This window comes from Colobus angolensis, unplaced genomic scaffold (genome assembly GCF_000951035.1).
Source record: "Colobus angolensis palliatus isolate OR3802 unplaced genomic scaffold, Cang.pa_1.0 Scaffold238, whole genome shotgun sequence".
Lineage (NCBI taxonomy): Eukaryota > Metazoa > Chordata > Mammalia > Primates > Cercopithecidae > Colobus > Colobus angolensis.
In genome coordinates this window covers 938690-950571 of record NW_012115577.1, presented here as the reverse complement: position 1 = coordinate 950571, position 11882 = coordinate 938690, and the positions used below count along the sequence as shown (strand labels likewise).

General features: G+C 49.4%; 1 protein-coding gene across 2 annotated transcripts in view; it reads right to left on the bottom strand.

Annotated features, from left to right (window-relative positions):
- The window catches only part of DHX16 (DEAH (Asp-Glu-Ala-His) box polypeptide 16), a 21815-nt gene extending 11650 nt beyond the window's left edge, over window positions 1-10165 (bottom strand). The window contains exons 1-7 of one of the 2 annotated variants that reach the window (XM_011945025.1): window positions 9706-10165; window positions 8059-8306; window positions 7813-7975; window positions 7108-7164; window positions 1758-2012; window positions 1348-1551; window positions 1078-1269 (exon numbers count right to left, since the gene is read on the bottom strand). In XM_011945025.1, coding sequence (XP_011800415.1) covers window positions 1078-1269; window positions 1348-1551; window positions 1758-2012; window positions 7108-7164; window positions 7813-7975; window positions 8059-8306; window positions 9706-9912 — 1326 coding nt within the window. In that variant the 5' untranslated portion in view covers window positions 9913-10165. The remainder of the gene's footprint in view (window positions 1-1077; window positions 1270-1347; window positions 1552-1757; window positions 2013-7107; window positions 7165-7812; window positions 7976-8058; window positions 8307-9705) is intronic. The other variant, XM_011945026.1, reaches the window with a different exon arrangement.
- Window positions 10166-11882: the final 1717 nt, after the last annotated feature.

Genomic DNA, 11882 nt, shown 5'->3' with positions numbered 1-11882 from the left:
TCAGGCCAGGTGCAGTGGCTAACACCTGTAATTCTAGCACTTTGGGAGGCCAAGGTGGGCAGATCACGAGGTCAGGAGATTGAGACCATCCTGGCCAACATGGTGAAACACCCTCTCTACTAAAAATTAACTGGGTGTACAAAAATTAATACAAAAATTAGCTGGGTGTAGTGGTACGCACCTGTAGTCCCAGCTACTCAGGAGGCTGAGGCAGGAGAATCACTTGAACCTAGGAAGCGGAGGTTGCAGTGAGTCAAGATCGCACCACTGCACTCCAGCCTGGCGACAGAGCGAGACTCCACCTCAAAAAAACAAAAAATTTTTAATATGGGCATGGTGGTGTGCACCTCCCAGATAGGAGGCTGAGGTGGGAGGATGTCTTGAGCCCAGGAATTCCAGCTTGCAGTGAGTCATGATGGTGCCACATCATTCCAGCTTGGGCATCAGAGCAAGAGCCTCCAAAATAGGGCAGGGGCCAGGCACAGTGGCTCATGCCTGTAATCCCAGCACTTTGGGAGGTTGAGGTGACTGGATCACTTGAGGTCAGGAGTTTGAGACCAGCCTGGCCAACATGGTGAAATCCCATCTCTACTACAAAATAAGCCAGGTGTGGTGGCACATGCCTGTAATTCCAGCTACTCTGAAGACTGAGGCAGGAGAATTGCTTGAACCCAGGAGTAAGAGGTTGCAGTGAGCCGAGACTGCGCCACTGCACTCCAGCCTGGGTGACACAGCAAGACTCCCATCTCCAAAAAAAAAAAAAAACTATCAAAAAGACAAGAAAATAGTCCTTTAACTTCTTGTTTTTTGGCCAGGTTGGAGTACAGGGAGGTCCACATTTACACACGTGTCCCACTCCACCTATCCACCTACCCATCCTTCTAACCTGAATGAAATGAATGCAGGAAGTGAGAACATAAATGTGAAAAGGGTATGGTCTTTATTCTCAAGAATTTCACAATTTAGTGGAAAAGATGGGTAAGTGACTACTAAAAATGCAATATAAAAGGAGCTCTGACAGGAATGAGGACATTAATGCCAGGTGCACTGGCAAGCTGAAGGGTGAGATGACTGTACCTCCTCAAAGAGATACTGCGGGATCTGGGTGGTCTTCCCTGAGCCTGTCTCGCCTTCAATGATGAGGACTTGGTGATTTGCAATAGCAGCCAGGAGCTCCTCTCGAAATGGGAACACTGGGAGGCTGCGGCGGACGGCCTGGATGGACTCTTTCTGCTGGGCCTGAGTTGAGGTGGGTGGAGCTGATGGCTCCTAAGGAAAGAGGAGGAGATGTGAGCTAAATAGCTCGCTTCGGGTCCTCCTTAGAATATCTCCCAGCTCTCCTCTTACCTCATCACCCTGGAGCTGAGTGGCCCGGACAAACTCAATGGTCTCCTCCTCCTCCAGCACCAGCTGATACTTGGGCTCCTGAGAGGCAGCATCTCGGGCCCCAAACTTCAGGGATGCTGCCCCAAGCCGCGCCTCCTCCCAGCGCCGCTGCTCCTCCCCAGGGGCTCCTGATTCCTCCTCCACTAGATCCACAGCTCGGGCTGGCTACAGAGAGTGGGGATATGTGAAGACTCGAAAACAGAGGATGTCCTCTCTGCCCAACCCCCTCCTCCCGTAACTACCCCCGCCCACTGCCCACTGGGAAAGGCAAGGCAAGAAAGGGGCTGACCCAGGGGTTGCCCAATCCCCTAAAGCCTTCCCCACAATTTGTCTTGGGGACCAAGGCTGAAGCAGATGCCGCTTCGCCTCACCTGTCCTCGGGTTTCCTTGGGCATGTGGTAGCGATTGGTGGCCTCCAGCTTCTCCTGCTCCCCAGCTGCCCGGTACTCCCGGGCGAGATCCCGCACTCGCCGCTTATATTTGAGCTCCTGCCGCTCATGCCGGCTCAGCTCCACGTCCCCAAAAAGGAACTCCTCATCAGCCAGCTCCGCCTCCAGGTCCTCAAGCTTCTCTCGCTCCCGCTTAGCCAGGTACTCTCGGCGAGATTTCTTCCGCAGCTCAGGGACCTGAGTTGGGAAAGGACAGTCAAATCCTCATCTTGCTGGAGCAGCAACCCCTTTCTCTACCAATCCCTAAAAAGGAAAAATTCCCTGACAGGTGGGCATGAGAACCTAAGGATGCACCCTCCACCTTCCCTCTGCAATGCACAACCAAAACAATGACATACTCAAATCTGGGCCCCTTTGGATGCTACATACTGATGCCACACCCTACCTTCCTGCAGCAGAATCCAGCTGGAAAGTCCTGTTGGGCAGCATTATCATCTTTGTTAAAATAGATACATTAGGGAGACGTCTGCATAGCTTTATTTTACTCTTGCCATTTTATTCGAATTAGTGGAAAGGGGGAAAATAAAAGGCTAATCCAGTATTTAGAAGCACAGGACTCAAACCGAAAACAATTAAAGATAGAAACCAGTGGGGGTGCCAACAGGAGGCAATCTTCAGCCCCAGTTAGATGTTCCTTGGTCTTAAACTGTACGACTGTAGTTTGAGGGAGAGAGAAAAAGTGATTATAAAAAGGTAGGACTACAGCATCAGAGTGTTTCTGTAAGGCAAATGTAATCAGGGATGTTTGGCTCTCTGGTACTAACCTCTCTTCACCATGCTATGTGTCACTTAGTTTCTACACATTTACCTTTGATACAAACTTTTCAGGACACATTATGGATGACAGCAGAAAACTGGCAATATCTGTAAGGCCCTTTCCTGCCAGGAGTCCTCCCACTATGACATCATCATCTTCCCTGTGATCACAACTTCCTCTAATGCAAGGTCAAAGCCCCTCTGGTGGGCACAGTGGCTCACACCTGCAATCCCAGCACTTTGAAAGGCTGAGGCAGGTGGATCCCCTGAAGTCAGGAGTTCGAGACCAGCATGGCCAACATGGTGAAACCCCGTCTCTACTAAAAATACAGGTGGGCACAGTGGCTCACACCTGCAATCCCAGCACTTTGAAAGGCTGAGGCAGGTGGATCCCCTGAAGTCAGGAGTTCGAGACCAGCATGGCCAACATGGTGAAACCCCGTCTCTACTAAAAATACAAAAATTAGCCAGGCACAGTGGTGGGCACCTGTAATCCCAGCTACTTGGGAGGCAGAGGCAGGAGAATCGCTTGAACCTGGGAGGCGAGGTTGCAGTGAGCTTACATCACGCCACTGCGCTCCAGCCTGAGCGACAAGAACAAAACTCCATGTTAAAAAAAAAAGTCCCTCTAGTGCTTTATCCTTAAGGGGCCTGGTTCTACTTAGTTGCTTGGCTTTTCTTGTTTGTTCTGTAAAGACTTAAAATGCAGTTTATGATCACCACCTAATTTAAGTACCACAGTCAAATATTCCTTCAATGGAAGAGGCAGATAGATTTTTTTTTTTTTTGAGACGGAGTCTCGCTCTGTCGCCCGGGCTAGAGTGCAGTGGCCGGATCTCAGCTCACTGCAAGCTCCGCCTCCCGGGTTTACGCCATTCTCCTGCCTCAGCCTCCCGAGTAGCTGGGACTACAGACGCCCGCCACCTCGCCCGGCTAGATTTTTGTATTTTTTAGTAGAGATGGGGTTTCACCATGTTAGCCAGGATGGTCTCGATCTCCTGACCTCGTGATCCGTCCGTCTCGGCCTCCCAAAGTGCTGGGATTACAGGCTTGAGCCACCGCGCCCAGCTAGATTTTTTTTTAATATGGGTAAAAAATCAGAGCAATTTGAGCATTAAAAAGAATAATGATGTGAGATTATAAAATACTGAAAAATAAAAATTCTTGAATCCAACATGACACACACAAACAAAAAACAAGGGAAAAAAAAATCTGTCTCCAGTGAAATGACTGTTACACCAAACTCCTTACTCTAAAAGTTGGTATTTAAAAGGAAACAAACATTTACCCTGGTTTTTAAGAAGGAACTCTAGCTTGTTCCTAGTTGTTAAGGAAAAGCTCTTCTTTATAGACAAATTCTAGCCAATACACGTAACAGGAGTGAAAGAATCAAAAAAATCACCATTTTGCAATCCCCAATAAAATAACATGTTCAGGAAAGGATTACCAGTGGCTGCTAACAGCATTCGATGAAAGGCTGTTGGTAGAAAGGATATCAATACTAATAGATACACAACTGGATAGTATGTCCCCGTCATATGACATAATATGAAGTGCACATCACCGCCCAAGAAGTGTTCCTGCCACAACTGTTTAATCTGAGTGTAGACAAGCTTTAGACCCGATTGCCGCTTTAAAGAAAGCACAGGGCAGAGAAGTACTTAACACCGTAAGATAAGGATCAGACAAATCCAGAATGTAGGACACTGCAAGGTGAGACAGAGAGAGAGAGAAACAAACTTAAAATCTAATAACCAAATGCAATGCATGAACCTTGACTGCATTGTTAGGAAAAAGCAGTCATTAAAGTTATTTTGGGGGTAATGAGGGAAATCTTTGATTGTACAGAGATCTTAGTCGATACATAAGAATTGCTGTTCAACTTCCTGACTGTGACAAGAGCATTCTGATTTTAGAGGACAATGTCTTTATCCTTAGCAGGTACATACTGATGTACTTAGAGATAAAATGCTATGATGTCTAAGACTCTTTTAAATGATCTGAAAAGAACATACCACATGTACAAAGACAATGCAAATATTGCCCACAGTATTAACCATTTTTCAAACTGAATAGTGTACATGAGTGTTCTCTGTTCTATTCTTTCAACTTCCCTATGTGCTTAAATATTTTTGTAATTAAAAAAGAAAAATTACAGCTGGGCACAGTGGCTCACGCCTGTAATCCTAACACTTTGGGAGGCCGAGGGGGGTGGATCACCTAAGGTCAGGAGTTTGAGATCAGACTGGCCAACATGGCAAAACCGCGTCTCTACTAAACACACAAAAATAAGCCGGGCATGCTGGTGCATGTCTGTAGTCCCAGTTACTCGGGAGGCTGAGGCAGGAGAATCACTTGAACCCGGGAGGCAGAGGTTGCAGTGAACCGAGATCATGCCACTGCACTCCAGCCTGGGCAACAGAATGAGACTCCGTCTCAAAAAAAAAAAAAAGAAAGAAAAAGAAAGAAAAATTAAATTCAGGCCAAAACAGTAACACCACCACCACTACAACTGCATTGAGATGTCTCAGAAGCCTAACCACAGTCAATTTCAGGAAGAGAGATGAGATAAATTGGTCAGGAGAGACCTGGGAACTAGTAGGCCATTCTCAGAACTCCAAGAGTAGCCCAGGCACGCGGTGGCTCACGCCTATAATCCTAGCACTTTGGGAAGCCAAGGCAGGTGGATCACCTGAGGTCAGGAGTTCAAGACCAGCCTGACCAACACGGAGAAACCCTGTCTCTACAGAATTAGCCAGGCGAGATAGCTCATGCCTGTAATCCCAGCTATGCTGGAAGCTAAGGCAGGAGAATCGCTTGAACCTGGGAGGCAGAGGTTGCAGTGAGCCAAGACCACGCCATTGTACTCCAGCCTAGGCAACAAGCGCAAAACTCCGTCTCAAAAAAATAAATAAATAAAAGGTCAGGCGCGGTGGCTCACGCCTGTAATCCCAGCACTTTGGGAGGCCAAGGCGGTCGGATCACGAGGTCAGGAAATCAAGAACATCCTGGCTAACATGGTGAAACCCTGTCTCTACTAAAAAAACACAAAAAACATTAGCCGGGCATGGTGGCGGGCGCCTGTAGTCCTAGCTACTCGGGAGGCTGAGGCAGGAGAATGGCATGAATCCGGGAGGCAGGGTTTGTAGCAAGTCAAGATCACACTACTGCGCTCCAGCCTTGGGGACAGAGAGAGACTCCATCTCAAAAAAATAAATATAAATAAATAAATAAATAAATAAAATTTAAAAAGTAAAAAGGGCCAGGCGTGGTGGCTCACGCCTGTAATCCCAATACTTTGGAAGGCCAAGGCAGGCAGATCATAAGGTCAAGAGATCAAGACCATCCTGGCCAACATGATGAAACCCCCTCTCTACTAAAAATACAAAAAACTAGCCAAGTGTGGTGGTGCGGGTCTGTAGTCCCAGCTACTTGGGAGGCTGAGGCAGGAGAATCGCTTGATTCCTCCACCAGGGAGGCAGAGGTTACAGTGAGCTGAGATCACGCCACCACACTCCAGCCTGGCAACAGAGTGAGACTCCACCTCAAAAATAAATAAATAAACAAAAATTAAAAATAAAACAAAACAAATAAATAAAAAGAAGGCAGGGCACGGTGGCTCACGCTTGTAATTCCAGCTCTTTGGGAGGCCAAGGTGGGTGGATCACAAGGTCAGGGGTTCGAGATCACCCCGGCCAACATGGTGAAACCTCATCTCTACTAAAGATAAAAAAAATTAGCCAGGTGTGGTGGTGTGCTCCTGTAATCCCAGCTACCCGGGAGGCAGAGGATGCAGTGAGCTGAGATCGTGTCACTGCACTCCAGCCTGGGCGACAGGACAACGTGTGCCCCTCTCCATTTCAAAAGAAAGAAAAAAGGTAAGAAAAAAAAAGGAGCTCCAAGTGTCTCAAAATTCTATTGGGGAATCTAAGTGTGACTTTACTTGACAAGACCAGGCCTTTGGAAAACAGCTTACCTTACCTAGTTTCATACCATAAAAAGTCCAGTTTATGAATTATGAGGGCTCTGCCCCTGTCCAGTGAGAAGACACACGGAGATCACAAAGCCGCATAAGGGGTGCAGGAATTAGGTGGTGGGAAGGTATTTGGAGATGGTGTGCCTAAGCTGAATGGTTAGCACATTCCTGTACAGTGGGACTGCTGCCCTGCCCTTGTCCTCCAGCAACCTTCTTGACAACATTCCAGCTGCCTCACATCTCATTAGGACTCAGGAATAGGGAAAGCTGACGATTTCATTCACTAATAGAGTATATTTGATCCTAAAGTTAACAGTCAAGGAGGACTTATGGGTAGCCTCCCTCCCCCTACAACTTAAGAGGGTTCCTTCCCTCGACAATATAAGTCTGTCCTCAGCTGGCTCCTGACAACCAAGCCCCTCCTCTAGAGACGTGACCACTCCATCAGCATCCACACCGTGCTTCCTCTGTATTCTCTCTCCCTATAGAAGGTCTTCCCTTTTGTCTTCTGATCTTGGCTCGCTGGGCCCTGGGACTCACCATGGCCTTCCGGTCCTCCTCAGCCATCTTGAGGCGCTTCTGAGCCTCTTCATAAGCCTAGAAAAAAAAAAACAAGAATGGAGGGGTGTGCCGGGCGCGGTGGCTCAAGCCTGTAATCCCAGCACTTTGGGAGGCCGAGACGGGCGGATCACGAGGTCAGGAGATCGAGACCATCCTGGCTAACACGGTGAAACCCCGTCTCTACTAAAAATACAAAAACTAGCCGGGCGAGGTGGCGGGCGTCTGTAGTCCCAGCTACTCGGGAGGCTGAGGCAGGAGAATGGCGTAAATCCGGGAGACGGAGCTTGCAGTGAGCTGAGATCCGGCCACTGCACTCCAGCCCGGGCGACAAAGCGAGACTCCGTCTCAAAAAAAAAAAGAATGGAGGGGTGTGAGGCCAAAGAGCCCCCACACTGACAGCTGCTCCTCTCTAGAATCACAAGGATCATTCAGATGTACCCTAACACAAAAAATGTCCCCTCTCAGTGAGGAATCTGTATGATTGCAGGTAGAGAGTTGCCTTAGCCACAGGATGCACAGGGCTTCTCTCACCACATCTCTCACCACATCTCTCACCAGAGAGGTGAACATCTCACTAGAGAAAGCCCCTTGTCTTCCCAGAGATCACCATCTCTGCAATCACAGCCAACCTCAGATTTCACCCTGGGATCTTGGGGATTTACAGAACGTGCTGCTCCTATTCACCTTCTTGTCTGACCGCTCCAGGACATTTCGAGTCCGATCCTTGTCCCGCTGTCGAACCCTCTCAGCAAAGGCATCACGCTCCTCCAGGTCCTGAAGGCGCTCACGCTCTGTCCGTTCCCATTCATCTTCTGACTCTGGCTTCTCTGTCTGCTGTTTACTCCCCCTGCAGCCCATCCAGGGGATTAAATAAGGGCATCGAGAACACTTCAGCCTGCCCCATCCTCTCTCGCCCTGCTTCTGACTTACCCTGTTTTCTTCTTCCCTTTCTCAGAAGCCTCTTCTTCCTCTTCTTCCTCCTCTTCCTCACGCTTCTTCCTGAGGTGTTTCCGCTTTTTACGTTTCTTCTGGAGGCTGCTTCCAGCCCTACTCACAGTCTCCTCACTGCTCTCTTCACTGTCTTCCAACAACCTGTAAGATTGGTTCTTCTCCAGCAGGGCTCGGGCCTCTCGCTCTGCTGCCCGCGCTGGTTTTTCTACCACTGCCTTTCGTGGTACCTGTCAGTAGAGGAGAAGATAAGGAGGTCTGAGCAACTCCTGATCTCTGCCCTCCCACTTAGCTCTAGCTCTGTTCCTAATTTAAGCAATTACTTAGTCTCCCCCTGCCCACCGAGATGGAGTCTTGGTCTGTCACCCAGAGCTGGAGTGCAATGGCGTGATCTCAGCTCGCTTCAACCTCCACCTCCTAGGTTCAAGCAATTCTCCTGCCTCAGCCTCCCAAGTAGCTGGGATTACAGGCGCCTGCCACCACGCCCGACTAATTTCTGTATTTTTAGTAGAGATGAGGTTTCACCATGTTGGTCAGGCTGGTCTCGAACTCCTGACCTCATGATCCAGTTGCCTGGGCCTCCCAAAGTGCTGGGATTATAGGCCTGAGCCACTGCACCCAGGCAAAATTACTTAGTTTTAAACCAGCTAACCAGCCTTCATTCTTTCTTCCTCATGGCTTCACCCCAGGTTTATCATCCTGAATGGGGCCCACAGCTTTTTGGTTTTTTTTTTACAGACAGGGTTTCACTCTGTCCCTCTTGGGCTCAAGTGATCCTCCCACCTCAGGCTCCTAAGTAGCTGGAAACACAGGTGCACACTACAACGCCCAATTAATTTTTAAATTTTTTGTAGGGAGGTTTCACCATGTTGCGCAGGCTGGTCTTGAACTCCTGGGCTCAAGTGATCCTCCTGCCTCCGCCTTCTGGGATGCTGGGATTACAGGTGTGAGCCACTGCACCCGGCCCCCTCTGTTAATTAAACGGCTGAAAGGAAGTTCAGAAGCTGAGGGGGGCCGAGCAAGGTGGCTCACGCCTGTAATCCCAGCACTTTGGGGTGCTGAGAGAAGACTGCTTGAGCTGAGGAGTTAAGAGACCAGCCTGCGCAACACACCAAGGCCTCGTCTCTAAAAAAAATAAATAAAAATGAAAGATATTAGTCGGGGGTGGTGGCGCACGCCCGTAGTCCCAGCTACTGGGGAAGATGAGGTGGGAGGGTCGCTTCAGCCAGGGAGGTCGACGCTGTAGTGAGCCGGGATCTTACGACCGCACTCCATCCTGGGCGACAGGGCAAGCGAGGCTATGTCTCTCAAAAAAAAAAAAAAAAAAAGAAAGGAAAAGAGAGAAATGCAGAAACTAAATGCCCTACTGAATCGCAACCTGCATTTTAACGAGGGCCCTGGATGCATGTTAAGAGTTCGAGAAACACCGTTCTATTGCGCTTAACCCGACACACCTAAGCCCTCCTCAATCTTCTCCACTGAGCTGGGCGTCCAGCAGCTAGCACAGTACCTAGGCGATAACGGACAAAGAATAAGTGCTTGTGAACTGAGCTTTCTTAACTCCTCGATGGACCGTTAGGCCAGCCTCACCCGGACAAATCACAGGACCCCTCCCCACCCTGCCGACACCTTGTTCCAGAGTCTCAGGGCGAAGTCCCGGGCCGGCCCACTGAGATCCAAGGTATCAGTGTCTCGTAGGCGCTGCACGAACTCCTCGGCCGACGTGCAGCGCTGTGCAGTACCGATCAGGAACTGGGCGACGTGCCGCTCGCTCAGCCCCAACACCGAGTGCAGCTCGTCCTGAACCCAGCGCTCCAGCCCCGCCGGCGTCGCCATGGCGACCCACGCTCCCTGCTCCCGGCCCTGAAGCGTCGAGCAGCCGCGCTCACTGCTGGGCCGGTCGGAGGCCTGGAGCCCTCGGCTGGAGCCTCAGCTTCGCAAAGCAGCTACTTTGGGACCTCTAGGATCAATTTCCGACATCCCAAAGACGTCGTCCGGTACCGCAGAGCCCGGAAGGGGCTGCACTTTTTCGGCCTCTAAGCACTACGGTGGCTGAGCGAGTTCAAACCTCGCGGAACCATACCTGAAAGTTCGGAGTAATTCTTTTTTCTTCATTTCCGCCTCTATCCAGTTTCTCTGACGCCCCCTGATGGTCAGTCCGTGAGTGCTTCGCTAACGCATTCATTCAAGTGAAATCAATTTAATGGACGCCTAATGTGTGCTCATTGCTTTCCGTCGCTGGAATCTAGCAGAGGACAAATCAAAAGTTCCTTACCGAATTTACATTTTGCGGTGGGGGAGGGACAGGATACATAATAAATAAAGTATGAAAGTTTTATAGAGCCCAAAACTATACAAAGTAAGGGACGACCGAAATTCTATTTCAGATTGGAAGATCGGGTCCATGCTCATAAAACATATTAGTCGTGTTGGCCGGGCGCGGTGGCTCACGCCTGTAATCCCAGCACTTTGGGAGGCCAAAGCGGGCAGATCACCTGAGGTCAGGAGTTCGAGACCAGCCTGGCCAAGAAGGTTAAACCCTGTCTCTACTAAAAATTTAAAAATTAGCCGGGTGTGGTGGCTGCGCCTGTAGTCCCGGGTACTCGGGAGGCTGAGGCAGGAGAATCGTTTGTACCTGGGAAGCGGAGTTTGCAGTGAACCGAGATCCCAACACAGCACTTTCAAACAAACAAAAAAGTGACCTTTGCTAGGATTGGTTTGCCTGCAGCAGGAGTGAAGACAGGTCAGGCATAAGGGAAGACCTCTAGGCAGGAAGAAACTAGGGAACTGGGGAAAGTTGTTAAAGACAAAATCTCCAAACTAAGGAACAGGCAAACTGTTTTCTGCATTTTTGCTAACATCTTGAGAAAATCACTGGTGGCTGCTTATTTAAAAGTAAGCAAGGCAGGTGCAGTGGCTCTTCCTATAATCCCAGCACTTTGGGAGGCTGAGGCAGGAGGATCTCTTGAGACCAGGGGTTTGAGACCAGCCTGGGCAACATGGTGAGACCCCGCCATCTCTACAAAAAATTAGCCAGATGTGGAGGTCTGCATCTGTAGTCCCAGCTACTCTGGAGGCTGAGACAAGAGAATCTTTTATTTTTTATTTTTATTTTTTTGGAAACAGAGTCTCGCTCTGTTGCCCAGACTGGAGTGCAGAGGCACGATCTTAGCTCACTACAACCTCCGCCTCCTGGGTTCAAATGATTCTCCTGCCTCAGCCTCTGGAGTAGCTGGGATTACAGGCGCAATAGGCATGTGCCATCACGCCCTGCTTACTTTTGTATTTTTAGTAGAGACGGGATTTTACCATGTTGGTCAGGCTGGTCTCGAACACCTGACCTCATGATCTGCCTGCCTCAGCCTCCCAAAGTGCTGGGATTATAGGTGTGAGCCACCGTGCCGGGCCTGAGACAGGAGAATCTCTTGAGCCCAGGAGCCAGAGGTTGCAGTGAGCCAAGATCAGGCTCTCCAATCTAGGCGACAGACCAAGACTATGCCTCAAAAAAAAAAAAAAAAAAGCTGAATTTGTCACTTGATGCTCTGCTGTCTGATTTGTTTGACCCTGTATCATACTTTTATGATTAATTGCAGTTACCAGGCACTACTGTTAGGAAATGAAACATTGTTCTTATTAATAGTCACAAGTGGATCTACATCACTGACTTTTTTTGTGTGTGTGTGAGACACAGTCTCGCTCTGTCGCCCGGGTTGGAGTGCAGTGGCCCGATCTCAGCTCACTGCAAGCTCCGCCTCCCGGGTTTACGCCATTCTCCTGCCTCAGCCTCCGGAGTAGCTGGGACTACA